We start from the raw sequence: 20,163 nt of genomic DNA, 5'->3' as shown, positions 1-20,163 counted from the left end.
AAAAACTTTCATAAAACAACGTCTCACAAATCAGGGAGTTTATTCCTAACCATTTTATCACCACGACTGTAAACATTTCTTACTCTGTATGTTTCTCTAGAATGGGGCATTTCACACCAAACCACTCTGAATGACGTTGTTTATGACTTAACAATTTAATTACAGAGACATTTCAAAAAATTAACATGCCAGGCAAATTCAGAAATCTTTTTAAAATAACCCTCAAACCCAGACCCTTTTCTTTTAGTTTTGTGTGGAAAAATCTAGTTTGATAGATCTGAACAAGTCCATGAACAGGTAGAAGCTCCCTTTTTATCTTTTAAGACCAGTTTCTCCATCCCAAATTCTAAGTAGCACCAAGACTACTGAATCTACACTCCTCCATAAATACAACCACTAGGGGCCACTGCTTCTTCACTCTTTCATTTTTCATCTACAGATTTGCTTGTAGTCAATAGCCAGCCACAAATATGGATACCTAAGAGGTTTGTACTGGATCCAATTAAGGGGAAGCTTGCCCACCCCCTTTTCATCTCATTGCACCAAAAACATGATAGTGAATCACTAAGAGTGTGTTCGCAATAAAATTCTCACTAAAGGGAAGTCTGGAACTGAACTGCTACAAATGTCATTCAGAGTGGATTGATGTGAAACGCTCCGTTCAAGAGAAACTTATGAGTCAGAGTTGTTCACAGTGGTAGTGATGGGAACCAGACGTCTGAGATGTTTAATGCCTCTAAAACCTCCCATAAAAGCAAGGTATTATGTCAAATGGTTCAACAACTAAATGACACTGTTCACATCTTTTCCATCAAATCAGAAACTTCAAAAAAATCTGTGGAACTCTTTAAACTGACCACAACTGTTCAGATTTTTAGATCAATTCTGATTGGCTACCTGTGTGTACATGTGAACACACTTCCATGTAAAGGCTTTTATCAGCCTGATGGAAAATAAACTTTTACAAGCCTTTGCTGTCAAAGTAAGTGTTTCTTGGATACGTTAAGTGACAAAACACATAAGGCTCTCTGACGATAGGCAGAAAAGTGGCTTGTGAGATTACCTGATGCCTGAAGTAATGTTTTTTAGTGAAGTTTTATGAAAAGCTTTTGGCCTCAACTATTTTTAACACATTATTGATGGATAGGCACATACATCCAAGGCATTGCAAGGAAATATAGTACTTAATTTCTCTTGGATATACCATTATTTTACCTTCAACGTTACATGTAAAAGCCGCAAAAGATACATGATGGTCACTGGCTGTTTTTTAAAAAAAATATATCACTACAAAACATAATAAAATAATTATAAATGTCTAAGTTTCTCTCTGCCAAGCACATCAAATCCAAAAAACTCTGAATAACTCTGAATTCCTCTTTAATATCATAAGATGCGCTGAAAAGCCAAAACATTATAGCCCCTCATAGACAGAGCAGAAGTCTGAGATATATTAGTCAATAAACGAAGAGTTGGTTCTTGTAGTCGACGTCTTGGATGCGGAAGAAACGGGCAGGCGTAAAGACCTGAGCTAAATTACCAAGGGCCAAATCGTTAAGGCCGGACGACTGGGTCAGACCATGTCTAAATTGACAAGGCTTGAGGGGTGCTCCTGGTCAGCAGTGGTGAGTACTTACGACAGTGGTCCAGTCATAGTCTAGTCATGTTAACCTCTGCTTACCACTGAAAGCACCTATAATGGGCATGTGAGCTTCGGAACTTGACCTTGGAACAATGGAAGGAGGTCCGATGAGTCCTGTTTTCTTTCACATCTCATGGTATGTGTTTGTTGTTTACCAGGAGAAGTGATGGCACCAGGAGGGCACCCTTCAGAGGTCTTGTGGAGTCCATACCTTGGCAAATCAGAGCCGTTTTGGTGGCACGCGGAAAACCAACAGCATATTAGGCATAATGGTCATAATGTTTTGGCTCAACATTGCATATCATTTCATGTCCATAGTCACCATGCTGGTATGCAAAACAGGCTGCATGTTCAGCTCCTGCTAAGGGTCAGCAGTAAAATGTGAAACTGAAGTAGTAAGACCTGCCACAGTGCATGCCTGAACTTCACTAATGAGGCACTTTGTGTGCTTTACTGGAGCAGATAATGAGAAATGATTCACACATTAATGTCAAAGAAGTGGTGATATGTGTCTTGTTTAAGCAGTTTCAGAGGGATGAGTGTACAGAAGTGCATGTTTTTCATTTTCTTCAAGATGGTACAGAGAACTAATTTTGCGTTGTCTCCATTTGGACTGATCGAGCCTTGGTCTGTAAAAGCCACAATCAGAAATTACACACACAGGCCTAACATGGTAAACGTACCTACTGCATGTTTTACAGAGCGCTTTGCTGTGAACCATAAGCCTCTGCTGTTTCAGCACTCAAAAATGAGATGCACTGATTACTGACTGGGATTGTAAATCTACATCATTCTAATAAAAAAATGAGGTTCCTCTGACAGTACACATTATTTTCACACCCTAAAGAGTAACCTGGGCTTTAGTCTTCTATGCATGGCTGTGCGTATGTATGCATTGGCCAGTCTGACCCTCATCACAGCCTTTTTCTTTTGTTCAAAAACAGCTTTTAAGTGCACGTAATAGTGCTTCTCATACCGTTGAGAGAAAGGGAGAATAAGTCTCTCCAAAAGTGTCTGTGTAAAATCCTTTAAAAAACACAAAAAAAAACAAAAGGAGAACTGCATTATACAAAAATAAAGGACAGAAATCATCCCACCATTTGAACAGCTTTAGGCACTTGGTATCAGGTTATGAGCGCACACTGTAATAGTTCAATGAAATGGGCTGTGGAACTGTTAACATCTTGGACATAGTCTCATACCCTTCAATGGATCTTTCTCTGCTGATGGACAGGATTATCTGTTTTGTGACAAATATCTGTTTTGCAGAAGCCTCAATGCCTCAGCTTTTTTCTAGCAATAACCACAAACAACAAGAAATAGTAGGCTACACTACTAGCTGTGATGAATATTTGCACTTAACTACATAATTCACAAAACGTACTCAAAACGTGACATTTCCCTGAAAAATAGCAACAACTTTAATAAATAATCGCTGGAAGACTTGGTTTGAAGTGCGCCTCTCATTTCTATTCAGCATTTTAGCGTGGGTAAAACACGTTACTAAGAACATGTTCGGAGCATTTCCAAGCAGAGGACACTGGAAGAATCACTGAGGCCCAGTGGGTCCCCAAACGGGAAGTGAGGACAGAACTAGCAATCCAGCCAGCTCCAAGCAAACCAGGTTATCTCAGTGGGGCAACAACAAGAGAACTTATTAAGGTAAACATTTTAAGCCCAGTAAAGTGCTAAGCCGGTTGAAATTCCCACAAGCATGTGGATCATGCTATTAATAACAACAATAATAGTAACTGTCTACAGATACCAAGACCTTGTGCCAAATGCTGAAAGCTGTTAAAATAGGGACAGTAAATACATACAACACTCCTTCTGAAGTCCTTAGTAAACAGTCATCCATGTGCATTTTTTCCATAAAAAAAATCTCCATATTTGTGGAACATCATTTGCACCATCTAAAGCCATTTCCTCAGAAACGATGGCACCATTTCACAGGCTGGGTGCCAGAGAGGCACAGTCTCCATTGGCCCACAGTGCTGGCACAATGAAACTTCATGCATCTGAATGGTGAGAGCCAATCACCTCAAGTTCCACATCACAACGTCCAACATGAATCTCGTTAAATAGTCGACCCAGAGAGGATTCAGGAGCAAATGTCCAGCCACATCTTTGTGCTCTGCTCTCTCTTCCACCCAAATGTTCACAAGATGCAGTGCAATCTCGAGACACACACACTCATACACACACACACACACACAAAATCAGAGGTCCTGTAAACTCTTGCGGAAATGCAGTATCCCACCAGTCTCGTAGCTGCCATCCCAGTCACCTCTAATTGCTTTTTCTCATGTGTCCACAAGGCTTTAAACAGAGTCCTGTTAGTGAACGAACCCCTATGTCTTTTCCTCCCGTTCTGTTTTGCGTCGTGTGATATTGCGAGGCTTGATCTTCAGAGAAAGCTCCCATAACGCCTCCTCAGCGAGATGGTCACTGAAGTCATTGAAGAAGGAGACAATGTCATCGTTGTGTTTGAGTTCATAATGCCTGTAAGAGAAAACCACCAAGACTCAGAACAGGATAAAAGAAGGATATTCACACATATTCATAGGCTGAAAACCTGTATGAGTTGGTTTTAGGCAGCTAACCAAAAATAACTAGTCCTTTTTAGATCCTGAGCTGTGAAATTAACCTACAGAGTTCATATGATCCACTGACAACTCATTGTTATACTGATTGTCTGAACAGTCATATGCAAAAGTTTAAACACTACTGGTCAGATGACATGATCTGTTGATATTCAAAGTAAAAATAAGTTACACATCCTCTACAGAGACCAAACTAAAATATGGCATCTTCAAATTCTAGTGCACAATTTCTAATTATTTAATTATTAATTAAGTTTAACATATTGAAAAAATCATATATACAATGTGCCATACCTTCTGCACAGGCCATATTTTTTGTCAATATGTTAAATGCAGTTAATACACAGTAATTGTGTATTAAAATGTGCAAATGAATGCGTTCTCTGTATAGAAATGTGTTCTCTGTATAGAATTTGTTAATTTATTTTCATGTAGGAAATCAGCAAAACGTAATCTAACCAGACACCCAAACTTTTGCATACGACTGTAATTGTTGTGGTAAAGAGATTCAAGTCAGGAATCTGTAGTTTGCTGTCCATATTACAGAGTTCTGCACACCAGCAATTAAACTATCTAACTCATGCAACTAAACTGACAAGACCTGTGGTGTCAGGCATGTAGCCAACCACATGGTATGCAGACAAAAATCAGTATATCACACATGAGATGATTCAATGAATTTGTCATGCCCCCAGGGTATACCAGCCTCTTATTGCAAATTCTGCACTGAGCATTTTTCTTCTTGTCTGATTATTTAAAGTGCTCCCACACGTGATTTCTCGGACGTCTTTGTTCTTTTAGCCACAGGGTGATGTGGATGCCTGGCATGAATTTACGATGTATTCAACTAAACTTCCATTTCATTTATTTGTTTTCCCAGGTTTTTACAATAACTGTCCTGTCTAAAGGCCTTAATTGCTATAACACTTGCAGCAGGATGAGGCTTCCTAATACTACATAGAGAAATGAATACCAGTGTAAAAAATTGAGTGAAGCATTCATGTTATTTGGGGCAGCCCCAGTATATAAAGATCCATCCTAAAAACACCTAAAAAAGCACTTCTCTGAGTATAATGCATTTCCTTTCACTGCACAGAAACACTCACACTTGCTGGAACCGCCGCATGCTGTCCAGGATGTTGAACTGTTGCCAGCGCTTTGAGAAGTTTATCTTTCTGTTGACAAAGTCGGGATTACCAAGGTGCACAAAGGTCAAGTCCTGAAGGATTAGACCTCTGGACAACACAAAAGAGCGAAATATTAAAGTTAGTAAGGGAGAGAAAAGGCAAATGAAAGTCAAACATAATTTAATACAAAATACAAACAGAAAGATAAGCTTGTTCTAGCTTAGCATAATGCTCATACAGGTATGGTATGCAGGGGGGCTCTACGTCTGCCAGGGCTGCTCTGTACGCCCGGAAGGAAGAGGAGCTATCGATTAAAGTGCAGTACTCCTCGAGGCCCTGAGAGACACAAAACAAGACACAAAACATCAGCCAACATGCATCATAACCACAAGAGCTAACTGTGTAAACAACTGACAAAGCAAGATGGATGTGTGATGACAGCTGACCTCTGAGGTTTGCTTCTGCCATTCCAGTCTCCGAATAGGTGCAGAGTCCAGCGCTGACAATATTGCCAAGTAGGAGTTGAAGTTATTAAGTTTTCTTAAGTGCTGTGGAACAGAACGAGGGGAAAATTTTTAATCTTCTGGATGCTGTCTTGAAAAATTTGTAGAGGGAAACAAACATTGTTTTGACCACCCTATGCATTTTACCTTCATAATTTTTATAAATTTGAGGAGGAGTTTTTCCCGGTCCTGGGCTTTTTCCTGCTGGATTATTATAGAGCGCACCCTTAAGGAAAGATTAAGAGATGGGGGGTTAGAGTGCAATTGCGCATAATCACTTTAAGCTCTGAAGACACAAAAAGTATCACACCACCAACTAATACATACTAACTAAGCAGGACAACATCTGCACACCTGATATGCAAACAAACAAATTTACTGTGTTTGGGCAAGCAGGACCAGATAAAACCTAAATTGAGTACTGCATGCTACTGTAATTTACCAGCTAAAATGTACACCAGAGAGCCAAAATGACATTATGACCACCTGCCTAATATGCTGTTTGTCCTCAGTCCATCAAATCTGATGAGGCATAGACTCTACAAGACATCTGAGGGTGCCCTGTGGTACCAAGACATCAGCAACAGATCCTTTAAAGTGTGAGTTGGAGCTGCCATGGATTTGACTGCTTGTTTTAGCACATCCCATAGACGCTCGATCGGATTGAGATCTGGGAAATGTGGAGGCCAGGGCAACACCTTCAACTCTTCGTCATGTTCCATCATGTTGCAGGACACTAACCTGCTGAAAGAGGCCACTGCCATCAGAGAATGCCATTTCCAAGAAGGGGTGTACCCGGTCTAAAACAATGTTTAGGTACGCAGTATCAAATTGACATCCAAATCAATGCCCAGTCCAGGTTTTCTCAGCAGAACACTGCCCAGAGCACCGCACGCCCTCCACTGGCTTGTCTTCGCAGAGTATCGCGGTGCCATCAGTTCCCTAAGTCAATGGCACACACGTACCTGGCCGTCCAAAAAATAAATTAATAAAAACAGGACTCATCGCACCAGGCAACCTTCTTCTTCTGCTCCAAGGTTGAGTTCTGACACATGTGTGCCCACTGTAGGCGATATCCACGATGGACAGGGGTGAAATTGACCGGTCTGTGACTACGCAGCCCCATACACACAGGGTGCAATGCACCGTGTGTTGTGACACATTCCTCCTGCAATGACCATTAAAAATTTCTGTCACTTGTACCACCTCCGTTTGGACCACAAAGGATAACCTTCGCTGCCCGGGAGCACCTCACGAACCTTGTCGTTTCAGATATGCTCCGACCCGGTCATCTGGCCACAACAATTTGCTCAGGTCTTCAAGTCTGCTCATTTCTCCGGCACATTCGCTTCATCTGTGAATGGTCATAATGTTTTGGCTCATCGGTGTATATTTTATTTCAGGCACCAAATACTGTGCTAGTGCGTAACACAGGTGCCCTCTACACAGCAGACTGGAGTTCAATTCCCGGTGCAGACAAGCTATACTAATAAGAGTCTTTGGGCAAGACTCCTAACGTTACATTCACCTGTCTCTGTAACATCAACAGATTTTAGGTCTCTCTGGAATAAGACCATCTGCCAAATGCCATAGATGTAAGCAGACACCCACACTGACTGTCATTAAGGTACTCTTGAGCTTTAGTCTATTCAAGAAAAAAGCAGTCATACCAGTAAGACATGTTGTTGAAGTGCTCTGTGAACTGAGTGAGGTTGGGGCTCTTCTCTTCATTCTGTTCTTTTGCCCAGAGCAGGACCTCAGGGATCTACAGAGAGGTTTAATATAACAGAGAAATCACTCCCGTTGTTTGGACAAAAAAAAGATTTAAGACAGAATTATAAGTAATGTGCATTTGTAATGTATTTGTTTGCATAAAATACAAATGTGTATTCTCAATTTTCAACAAAGCCTACATTGTAAACCAGTATACAATTTATACAAAAGATGTAAAAAGTAGCTCTTACTGTCTTTATTTCATTGACCTTGAATTAGAGGAGGGCAACACTCTCCATGTAATTCCATCAGTGTTGTAGAAAATTTAATAGCAGGAAAGCTGCTCTGAAATTATGTTCTGCTTATTACTAGCCTTCAAATACTAGCAGTGTTAACACAAATATAAAAATATTCTAAACATGTATTTTTCAGTCACAGATTACACCCTGTCCTGGCAAGAGTGTTCCATATACATGAAACTGCCCCAAAGAGTGACAGGAAGAAGGGCACTACCTCTATTTTGTAGAACAGCTCAGCATCCAGCAGAGTGAGTTGGTCTGCAATCTCATGGCTACGAAAGTCATGAAGTGTACCCGGCCTGTGGGGAGAGGAGAGGAGAAGAGTCAACACAAACCTGTCCATCTCTAAATCAACACACAGCTGTCCACTTCTTAACCAATTAGGGCCAGAACACTGTAACTCAAAGATGACAAAGTTGATTATGACAAAGTGTTAAAATGGATTTTCCTATTGTCAACGAATCGTGCTTAATATAACATGAACTAACAATTTTGATTTCAGGTTGAAAGCAAAACTAACACAAAATCCTGCCCAAACAAATCCTGTCCTTCCTGACCCCTGAAACAAGTATGCATTGAGCTGGTTCAGGTGTTTACCTGGCGGCTACACCGCGGGCTGCCAGCGTCTTGAGCGAGTTTGTATAGTTGAGCAGTTTCTTTTGCTCCACTTTATCCAGAATGTTCTTGCGCAGAACTCGAGCCAGACTGAGCTCCCCATTACACACCAGACTGAAGACTAACTCCATCAGCTGTTTCAGGATGTCTTCAGTCAGCTCCACCAAACTGACCACAGAAACAAAGACAGAACAATATCATGCGGATACATGCCAAGAGCCAATTTTGAATATGTAGCACCCAGAGATGTGTCAAAAAATTTAAAAAGTTCAAGAGGGCCACATTAGAGAAGAGCTGAGGTTTCACCTGCCTCTAAAAGAACTCATCAATAATGAAGGACTTGTTAGCAGTTCATATAATGGTCTTACAAACATTACTGTGCTCTGTGCCACAGCTCTACAGGACTGGATTTTGATGACCCTGTTCTAAGCCCAAAATACTACTGTTTAGTTATAAATAGAAACTTGCGATGTCATTAGCATTAGGGGTGGACAACATAATTTATCACTATAAAACCATATTATGTTACATCATGCTTTCCTGAGCACAGAACAGTGACCATTTGCATGCACCATACAAAAAAAGCTTCAGGCCAATTGTAGAGAGGCTATAAACAACAACCAGTGGTGTCATACTAACAAATTACAAAACTACATACTGTAAAAACTAACTGAAATGATTGAAATGTTAGCTCATTATATTATTATCTTATTTAGTGATTTACCATTTGTTTGATTTTTTCCCCATTACTTCTGACACTGAATAAAAAGGCTTTATATTAGCCACCAAAGTTGCAGTATAAAAATACATTATTTGATCTTTAATGGGCCAAACTGGCATTATAAATTCATAAATGACAAGACTGATTGTCTATTAAATAGCACAAATCAAATAAAATGCAGAAAAACATAAATCAAAGTAACAGCGCAAACTCATCTCTTCATGTTACTTGTATCATAAAATTGCAAAACAGCCAATTTTAAATTTGTTTGAAGCAAAAAACCTGCCAATTCAGATCATGGTCAATTCTGATTGCACCCCTACTAAACATCATTTAATATCATCAAATACCGTGTATTGTGAAAATGTCTTCAAGTATTGCAGTATTACACTTTCACCCACCCCTAATTGGCACAGATTGTGAAATCAAATGAAAAAGGAAAACCTAAGACAGTTTTCATAGCTCTACAAGAACAATGAACTGTAGCTATTGTGTTGTGTGGGCAGAAAAGCACAATGTGTCCAACTACTCACCACAGCTCGTCCACCACACGCACAAGCACGAAGAAGGTGTTTTTGCTCACTCGCTTTTTGATGATGTCTGCACTGTGAGAAAACCTAGTATATGTGCTTTGCGGTTAAGAAAAATTCAAAACCTAACAACTCTTGCCTTAACCTACAATTGTAGTGGTCAAGAAAAAGTTCAAACCACTTCCGCATACACTTCAACATCACAGGCAGCCAGATAATATTTCGCAAGTCAGGTGCGAGCTATACTGATTATCTGGAACAACAAGCAGTGGTGAAGATTACTTTTAAGCCTTTCCTTCCAAGAAGTGGAACCCAAGTATTTGTGCCACCATGCCACTATGCATTTTAAGTATAAGATCTTGTGAGAATCCTCTAATATGGAAATGTGGTTCAGTTCTGCAACTAGGCATTTCACTCAGTTCAGAAAGGATATCTATAGTGGAGCTTCTTAATGAGGTCCTCTGGGGTTAGAAATGTCCTGTACGTTGTCAGGAAAGCTTCACAGTATAAAACCAAATCTGTCAAAGTGAACACAGTGGATTAACATAACATTACACATGCCACACGTCATTCACATTAGTTTGACATGCCAGAGTGACGCTGATGTCTGATGCCCTCCTAATTTAACTGTGGCTTGTTATTAGAATGCTTTGTTTACTTACTTTCTTATTTATTTATTCATTCTTTATTTAGGCATTTTAACTTGTTTTTCAAGGAAAGCTCATTTAAGACACTAACCATGCATACGCACACAAACACAGTTACACAACTGCACCTTTGCGATCTGTTTCTGTAGCATGGACGAGTAAAATATCCCCTGATCCTGCTCGGACATCAGGGCCATCGTCATTCTGTTTTAGAGAGAGAGAAAGAGAGATATAACAGCAATAAATGCGTTACAACAGAAGATAACTAAGTGATTAAACAGTGTCAGGTACTTTTCCTTAGCATTACCCTGATTTGTTTTTGTTTCCACAAAGCGTGTACACATATACTACTACTAATAACAACAACAACAACAACAACAATAATAATAATAATCATCATCATAACAATCAGAATAATAAAAATAAATAGCAGCACTTTTTCTAACAGGTTATTTTGTGGAGGGTTCTAACTAAGGCCTGGTCGATGTATAAGCTGACAGATGTTAATGGTCAGTATTATTGATACCGGCCGATAACACTGCTGATAACGCACCTTTCTTCGGCGCATGGGATCGTTGGGATTCAAACTCATGATCTCCTCATGATAGTAAGGACAGCTAAGCCACTGGGCAACTCAATATGTGGCAACCTCTCTGTGTTTTAATAACACTATACAGTAATGTTATACCTGTCCACAGCTAGAAACAGTAAACCTAGAGCATCCACTCTTGAGACACGGAGACAGGTTTGTTTTGATGTGATGGAAAGTTTGAAGCAGATGGTCTGATGCACACTGTATAAGCCTGCATCTCTTTTTAATTTTTGTTTACCTTATTTCTATTCATAAAATATCTTATTTAATATACTGTCAGCAGGATATTGTACAGATGTGTGGACCAGTAGAACAGGGAGTGAGAAAGGGGGTCATTTTGGTTTGCTTTGTTATGTAATATGGTAATTAAGAGCTGTTTGACAAACGCAAAAATATGCAGCACTGCCTGTTTAACTATGTAATTATAATAATACAGGCTGAACTGGTGAATCTGAACATAATACACAAAACAAACAAACAGAAACAAAAACATCAGAACAGCAGAACATTCTGGACACAATATATTAATATTTGTACAATATTTCAGGGCTACAGAGCTACAATATATTCTGTTTTTTTATTTGCCTTTAAGAAGTATAAGAATTGAGAAATGACAATCATGTCAGATGGTAAAGTACTGTTTACTAAAACTACTATAACATAGCATTAAAACCTAAAATATATACAACGGGATCCAAAAGTCTGTGACCACTAGTGAAAATGTTGCATTCCTAATGTATTAGAATGATTTTCATAATAAATTTATTTATCGACATAACCTGAATGAAAAGTAGAAGCTTAGAAATTTGATGTCCTTCTTTTGTTTTAATGACAGCGTGCACTCGAGCAGGCACAGACACCACACGTTTGTGCAAATATTATTGATTATCAAAATTTAACATTGTCATTGACCATAAAATGTTCATATCTGTTGGGACATGTCCTAACACAGACACAAGAGCAAACAAAGTGAAAGTGTGTGAGCTGAAGCTTGATCCTTTTGAAATAAAAGAACATAATAATAGTGCAGCTCAGTTAAAGTTGTTGTGCTACATTATCGCCTTTACTTCGGTCACAAAACTGTAGTTGCTATTAATGGTAAGGAAGAATGGAATTGCGAACGTCAGGCAAATTTTCCTGTCGGAGGCCATTTTGCCTGTAGCCGTTTAGCTTAGCCTCATGCCTTGTAGTCTGAGGTAGTGTCCACATGATGTCCAATTGTATGAGAACTGATGAGAGAGGATGTCCTAAAATGCACATGTACTATAATGGGCTTTGTGCACAGGCAGAGCATCTGCCTGCTGCATCTTAACAGCCGCATTTCTAAATCAATCTCACCTTTATTAGGTACAATAAATGTGTTAATATCAATGCACCCAACATGTTTAAGTGTAGTGGGAATACTAGTGTCTTGCTATGATTTACAAGAAATAAAATAATAAAGGAACAATTTTTTTTGTTGATTAAACCTATGATAAATGAGTTTTTACTATCACTGGGCACTGTTACTGCATTAACTCTGTTAACCATCACCAGGGACAGGCCTGAGAACTGAACCTACAGCGATTTATCAAATCCTCCCATACAAGCATTTCTGTAAGAGCTAAACATGGCTGTGTATGGATTTGTTCTTACCGGTATGCTTGTCTTTGCCTCCATTCTGCCGATAAGCAGGCTCTTAGAGATAAGCAGAAACCTGTCTATAAGTATCCTTTCAATCTACAGTAGAGTCTGATTATGCACTCTCATCCTAAGGGATGCGCTCTCTGCAGCTAATTTGACCTTGCAGTGTGGACACTGGTGTTCCACATGCTTTTCACAGCTGGCCTGTGCACAACAGTATTGCCGGCTATCACAGGCAGGGGGTGCTGCTGAGCCAGATTCAACTCAGCTCAGATCAAGCACTACTATAATTTTCCTTTTCAGTCTATAGGCCACTGTATACCAGCTAATGAATCCTGCAAATCAAGTGCCAGACCACACACACACACACACACACACACACACAAGCTGGTGACACCAGCTGCCCTCCAGCTCAGCTGTTCTGAAATGATCGATGAATGTGAGGGTGCGGATATTAGAGGGTGGTACCTCTTGCTTTAGTGTGATGCGAGCCATGATCTCATCGTGGTCCACCAACGACAGCTCATCCAGCTCCTCTGAGCTCAGGTCCGAGTCCGCACACTTCTGCTTCCAACTGAGAAGGAAACAAATAACCAGTCATACTAGAGATGAGCTTTTAAACAGCAAGAGACAAACTAAGGCTTGCAACATTTGTCTGAACCTGACAAGACCTGACTAGTTTGACCCTGCAGCCAGGGTTCAGGGTTAGTCAGGGCTCAGTCAGCTTCAGAAATCATTTCTCAAATATTTGTCACAGTTGGGTTCAAATTTCATGTTTAAGTTCTTTTCGGCCATCTCCTACTTTTAACAGAAATTGGCCCACATTTACATCTGCTTTAGCTTTCCTTCCCACTTTATGAAAAAAATAAAAATAATAAGACTACCATGAAAACGACTGATTATGTAGAGTTTGTAAAGATAAAAAACTTTTGGGATGTTACTTGTAGGCTGTGATGAATACACTCATTAAATTCAATTTTGAATGGCTTATAATTAGACAATTTATTTTTCACTTTGGTACTTCTGTTGATGCTGTCTTGATCACACAGGTTCTATCATTAGGTAGGATTCAGACTGTATTTTGTCAGGCTACAGTCGGGTTCAGTCAGGTTAAGACAAAACTTTATCATGCTGTTGTCAGGTTCAGACAAATCTTCAGAGCTACAGTCAGCTTTGAGAAGGTTCTTGGGTTAGATAAAGATCCTAAACACACCACACACGTTTACAAAGACTATAAAGACACGAACCCACACTAGCAGGAACTCAGAAATGCATGTGCTTACAGTATAAAACTTTCAAAATGAGAGGTGGAATAGTTTATACTAAAAAACAGCATTATTAAATGTGATTTTATTATATTTTTTCAAAGCGCTAAAAATGCTAAAGGATAACTAATGAAAAAAAGTTGAACTAAACTGCATCAGATTGTGTGTGATATGTGTAAGCATGCAGATGGGTGGGTGATTGATAATATTTTAATGAGAAAATACGTTGCTACTTATTTTTTTTTTAGGTATTGCTCAGACCTAGTAGTATCTAATACTGTTGTACAGTGTAGCAGTCTGGGTCTAATTCTAGTATGTGTCCAAGAAGTTACAACATGATTGAGGGTGCACAAACTAAAAAACATGAACACTTTAATAAATTAACTGATATGAAAGAGCACAAATGGACCCCTTTGCTGTAAAATTCAAAAGTCAGGGAGATTGATCTGAAATCCTTGATACATTGATAATTATGACCCCTCTACATGCAGGACATATAAAGGTCTAAGAGCAGACGGCAGTCCAGCAGAGAAGTGCATCTTACCTGTCTGAGGTGATCTGCTCTTTGCTGTGGTCCGAGGCTGAATCCTGGAGTGAATCCTCCGCTCCACAGCTGGGGTCCTGGCAATAACAGAGACACTCTAAAGTAACAACCTAAAAACACTGCACAACTCAAACAAGATGGTTCATAAAAACAGAACAGCTCAGAGAATGAAACGTCTAGCTGTGATATTTCTCTCATCAGTGATAAAAACAACAAGCCAAGAAAATAAGAGGAGAAAGGTCTCTAGAAGAAGAGTAGTGTCATGCTGAGTGTTCTGCTGATGATGGAGGGAGAGGAATGTTTTCATCAGCCAACTTTGTCGCTGCTGGGATTGAGGAACAGGGACTTCAGCGTCATCAAAAAGCACATAAACTGGCAGCTAACCTGTCAGATGGTGCAGAGTCTGTGCATTTGTTCTGACAGTGCTGTGACAACCTAATGCGTTAACCAGGATGGCACTGCATAATGTGCTTTTCCAGCTAAATAAACCTTCATAACAACGTGACCATTTAAACACAGAAAAATCATGGAAGAAAACTGACCCAGTTAGATTTGGCACATAGGCTCAAAGTGATAGCTTTGCATTAGGCTTACTGGGTTAACACTCCTCTGAGGGCTGTTCTAATGAAATAAGAATGTGTTGTAGCGTAATTTATGTCTTGATCACTGTCCACCCAAGTCACGTCAGCTCAGCTGCACAACATGCAGTGTGAAATTATGACACCAGATGTCTAAAGACTTTAATGTTTCTAAAACCTCCCTTACAGAGCTTTGTTGCCTGATATTTGCAAACATTTGCAAACACTTAGCAAATTTTAAGCAAATTTCCAAACAGCTGGTAAAAAAAAGATGCTAATTATTCAGTGGCATATAGAGCAGGACAAGGGTCTGGTCTACCATGGATGGCGTATACAATGGAAAGTTTTGACCTGTTATTATTTCAGTACAGCAGTTTTGACAGCCCTCTGTCAACTGTACATGGTTGTAGCCCTAACAGTTCAGAGACGCCGGACAGTGGTCCACTTAACAATGGCTGAAGTCGCTGTCTCTGAGTTCTTAGTTCTCTGAGAAGACATGAGATCCTCAAGACTACCATGAAATCAACTGACTATGTAGAGTTTACAAATACAAAACTTTTGGGATGTTATTTGTAGGCAGTGATGAAAACACTCATTAAATTGTATTTTGAATTATAATTAGACCATTCATTTTTCACTTTGACTTCTGTTGACAGTGTCAACTCAACAAGCTCTATCATTAGGTAGAAGTTTGTGTCACTATGTCACTGCTTATCCAAAAATTCTGTTTTCAACACCATTTTTCAAATTCAACACTATTTTTAAAATTTCTGGCTTTTCCAACTAGGTGTTTTTAAGTACAATTTCAAAATCTGCAAAAGGGGTGAATGAAAAACCCACACGTGGTTTTTGAAAGTTTGAGATGAAGGTATAAAATATGTTTTAAAAATTCTTTAAAAAGTTTAAAAATCCATTCATGAGGGAACTTTTTTTCCAATTTCAGACCAGATTTCTAACATTATCATTATAATTATTATAATATAAAAAAGTGTAAGTTTCCTGGATGTTTTGAATAATAAAATGTCTACAATTTGTTTGTCAATTTCATAACCCCTGGTTACTACTCTGAAAGACTTTGTTTACATCTCCACCATCAAATAAAAAAAATTAAAAGGGAAAGGTGATTTAGCTACGTATTTAAACTCAGTTTTAAAATGTATAAACGTTATGTGACTAAAGTGCATGAACAATAATTCAGAAAAAGGAACGACGTGCCAACTTATACAGAGACTCCCTAGTTACACGGTCCAAACTTCTTGGTCCAAATGTCCAAATATAGGCAAAACAAGGTTTTGACGACTATTTGCTTGCAAAAACAAACAAATTGGTAAACATATACATAACAAAAGAAATAAATGCAATTTTTCGACTGACAGACTCACAGTCAACCAAGACTGCTACAACCAATTAGCGGAATTGTAGACTTATGCTGGGGACAGCCCTAAACTCCTGCTACTTACTCCATTAGAGAGCGGCAGGTCCCCGTTGGCTTGGCTGGATGAATACAGATTGACGTACTCACCCTCGCCACCCTCATCGCTAGCATTCTGGCTCTACAGAGAGAAGAAGGAGAGCAGAGGCAGAAAGCAGACCGCAGAAATCAGAAAGCAGAAGAGTGGTGCAGGCCTGAGACCCACGCTAACACTGAAGTGGCAACAGAGGAAGAGGAAAAAAAGATAGAGAAAGAGAAAGAGAGACAGACCTAGCTGGATAAAGCTGGATTCTTTGTCTGTGAGAAGACAACTCAACTGTACAAAAAAAACTTGTAGGTGTCGAAAAGACGCTACTGAGAAAAGAAAACAGACAAAAAAAAGAAAATTTGCACTAGGACACAAACTGGACATCTGGGATGTGGAATAAAGTTTTACGTACTGTTAAGTCTAAATTTGTAATTGAAATTACTTGGACTATGAACAGCAGTATAAGACTAAACTTTGGAGGTGTTGAAAAAAATCCCTCCAAAAACAAAGAATGGACTTACTAAATACTGAAATTTCTAATGTTATATTCGTTGTTGAGGCTTTTGTTTAACGTTAAATGCTTTCTTTTTTGATAATACTAAAAATGAATAACTTAACAGCTGTTTTGACTGGAAATTGAATAAATTAAAGGGAGGAATGAGTTTTGCAGAGTACTGTAACTATAATAATACTGATGTTCCCTATAAATTAATTAATCATAAATAAGAACAATTGTCTTATCTGCTTATAATTGGCAAAATAAGTTATCAGAATGTATTTACTACTTTCAATAATTTTCAATAATTTCAATTCAAACAATATTTTTATCATGTGAAGATCTTGTCATTTCTACAGTGTTTTCACACAGCTTTCAATTTTCCTCACCTCTAAACCACTTTAAACCTAACACTAACCTACACCTCAGTAACCAAATAAAAATGGTTTCACCTCTTTATTTAAAAATCATTTTTTTTTTATTCATTTTTGTATAAGACACACACACACAGCTTTCTATCACTCAGAACATGTGGTGTGTGAATGTGGTTGCATCACTGGTGTGTGCAGTGGCTGAGCTTAAACACTGCAAGTCAGCGTGTCTGTGGGAGTGACTTAAGGAGAGGTTCAGGGGTGATTCTCTTTTAATCAGCAGAGGGAAACAGTGGCCACTTTTGGGCAAATGTATCTGATATAAACATCTGATCCTCTATCAAATCGAAACAGAAAAAAAAAAATCTGAACCACATTCATTTACTAGTGCAATCATTTCATTAAAAGATTACTGCTGAGAGTGTGCCAGAACACAGAAATCCAAGGGAGTGTAAAGAAAAACAATGAGTCGCCTGCCTGAATGCATCCCAGCAGACTCTCAGAGTTCTCAAGCTCAGTTAGGACTAGGTGCCCTTTGTTAAGCCTGGGTGACATTAATATTTAGCATGCATTAGCCTTTCTTCCTCAATCTATGTGGTTTTTGTTTGAGTGTATTTGTGTGTATGAGGAGGAACCTAAATGTGTGGGTTGCCACCGAGACAGTGATTCAGAAAAAACTACAGTGAATGTGTTTAACTTCCAGTACAGAGTGAGTAGTGTGAATGAGTCTAGTGAATAAGCGAGTGTCTACAAGTGCAGGCACGTCAGCAGAGACCGTTTTTCCATGAGAGTGTCCTGTAGTTTCCCAGTCCCAGTACTGAACACATCTGACTATGATTAACACTATTGTAGCACTGTAGGTTATGCAGAGCTGCAACTAACACAAGAAAACATTCCATAAATTAGATAATTTAACATAAACATGCTGTTTTGCTTTCCGCCACTGCTCACTGCTGTTGAGAGACTGATCAGGGTTGCCAGATTTTAATGCGACTTGCTATGAAATAATTATTTACCAGTATTTTTATTCATTTAAACGTATTTTAAGAAAAAAAAAATCAATCCAGTAACTAAAATGAAACATGTTTCTTATTGTTACAGAATATTAAATTATTCAAGCATGAAAATACTTGATAATTGCAGCCCTACAGTTACGGTACATATTCCCTTTAGGGATGCACCGAAATCATAGCCAACAAAAATCTTCAGATGGAAATGGTCAAAAATGGCACTTCTGGTTCTCAAAACATAAAAATAGATGAAAAAAAAACGAGATTAAACAGGCCAAGAACAAAGTGTTAAAATCTAACACATATTTTTAACGGAAATAAAAATCATATTTCAAAAAATTTACATAACATAGCAATCACAGCCTAAGACCTGTAAGTGCAGGTCTAGTGGCAGCTGTGTTAGAAAGAAAGTGAAAGCGTGAGTGTACAGCAGGCAAACAGGACTCACCACGGGGGCAGGAGGAGAGGCCTGACAGCCCAGAGAGGAGCTAGAGACGGACAGGCTGAGTGCAGCATCCACCTCAGCAGAACCCAGCCCGCTGGCACACTGCTGCAGGTGGCACGACAGAGAGGAAGAGGAGGACGAGGAAGGAGATGCAGAGTGAGAGGAGGCCTAAGAGAGTAAAGGACCAGAAATAAGAGCAGAGCGGAGAGGATTGGAGAAGGTTTGAGAATAGAAAGGAAGGTTAGAAAACAGTATAGAGAAGAAAAAAGAAGAGACACAAGAAGAGAAGAAAGTAGAAGAGAGAAAAAGACGACAGTAGAAAAAAAGCAGAAGAGAAGAGAAAGCAAAAGAGAAGAAGAGAGATTAGTAAAAAGATTAGTAGAACAGAAGAGAAAGAAATAGAAATCACAAGAAACCAGACAAAGGTAGAAGAGAAGACAGAATAAGACGAGAGAAGAGAAGAGAAGAGAAGTAGTAAATTAATCAGATAAGCAAGCATGTTAGCACAAATAAAGCAAACAGTTAAGTTCAAAGGCAGAAAAGGCTGATGGGAGTTTATGGGAAGACTGCAGAGAAAACAGTAGTGAGAGGTAATAAGCAGAACTAGAGATTAAGGCAATGGCTATTTATCATTGTACCCTGTTTCCAAAAAAGCTGTGACTCTGCAAAATGTAAATACAAACAGAATGCAACAATGTGCAAATCATTTAAACCCTATATTTAATTGAAAATAGCACAAAGACAACATATCAAATGCTGAAACTAAGACATTTTTATTGTTTTTCAAAAATTGCTTTTGAACTGTGTGCTGATAACAATCTCGAAGGTATGTCTCCTCTTTGACCCAGAGGATGTGACATCCATGATTTCAAAAAAGAACTTCAAATTTTGATTCATCGGACCACAAGACACTTTCCCACTTCGCCTCAGTCCATTTTAAATAAGCTCAGGCCCAGAGAAGGCGGCAGCGTTTCTGGATCCTGTTTATAAAATGATTTCTTCTTTGCATTGTAAAGTTTTAACTTGCATTTGTGTATGTAGTGACGAACTCTGTTCACAGACAGTGGATTTCAGAAGTGTTCCTAAGGCCATGCAGTAATTAACACTACAGAATCGTGTCTTTGATGCAGTGCCGTCTGAGGGCCCAAAGATCACGGCCAGCCAATATTGGTTTTTGACCTTGTCCAGATTCTTTACATCTTTTAATGATATTACAAGCCACTGATTATGAAATTCCTAAGCACTTTGCTATTTCACACTTAGAAACGTTATTCTTGAACTGTTGCACTATTTGCCCATGTAGTCTTTAACAAAGTGGTGAACCACCCATGTTTACTTCTGAAAGACTCAGCCTCTCTGGGATGCCCATTTTATACCCA

General features: G+C 39.0%; 1 protein-coding gene across 2 annotated transcripts in view; it reads right to left on the bottom strand.

Annotated features, from left to right (window-relative positions):
* Positions 1 to 2,132: 2,132 nt before the first annotated feature.
* The window catches only part of rapgef1a (Rap guanine nucleotide exchange factor (GEF) 1a), a 42,429-nt gene continuing 24,398 nt past the window's right edge, over positions 2,133 to 20,163 (bottom strand). The window contains exons 11-25 of one of the 2 annotated variants that reach the window (XM_036579395.1): positions 18,788 to 18,952; positions 16,463 to 16,555; positions 14,425 to 14,501; positions 13,084 to 13,189; positions 10,529 to 10,604; positions 10,187 to 10,271; positions 9,757 to 9,849; positions 8,485 to 8,670; positions 8,102 to 8,186; positions 7,546 to 7,640; positions 6,023 to 6,101; positions 5,819 to 5,920; positions 5,611 to 5,708; positions 5,352 to 5,480; positions 2,133 to 4,144 (exon numbers count right to left, since the gene is read on the bottom strand). In XM_036579395.1, the coding sequence (XP_036435288.1) occupies positions 3,994 to 4,144; positions 5,352 to 5,480; positions 5,611 to 5,708; positions 5,819 to 5,920; positions 6,023 to 6,101; positions 7,546 to 7,640; positions 8,102 to 8,186; positions 8,485 to 8,670; positions 9,757 to 9,849; positions 10,187 to 10,271; positions 10,529 to 10,604; positions 13,084 to 13,189; positions 14,425 to 14,501; positions 16,463 to 16,555; positions 18,788 to 18,952 (1,620 nt within the window). In that variant the 3' untranslated portion in view covers positions 2,133 to 3,993. The remainder of the gene's footprint in view (positions 4,145 to 5,351; positions 5,481 to 5,610; positions 5,709 to 5,818; positions 5,921 to 6,022; positions 6,102 to 7,545; positions 7,641 to 8,101; positions 8,187 to 8,484; positions 8,671 to 9,756; positions 9,850 to 10,186; positions 10,272 to 10,528; positions 10,605 to 13,083; positions 13,190 to 14,424; positions 14,502 to 16,462; positions 16,556 to 18,787; positions 18,953 to 20,163) is intronic. The other variant, XM_036579394.1, reaches the window with a different exon arrangement.

Source organism: Colossoma macropomum, unplaced genomic scaffold (assembly GCF_904425465.1).
Source record: "Colossoma macropomum unplaced genomic scaffold, Colossoma_macropomum, whole genome shotgun sequence".
NCBI lineage: Eukaryota > Metazoa > Chordata > Actinopteri > Characiformes > Serrasalmidae > Colossoma > Colossoma macropomum.
Note: the sequence above shows the minus strand (reverse complement) of the source record. Positions and strands in the feature narration are given on the sequence as shown.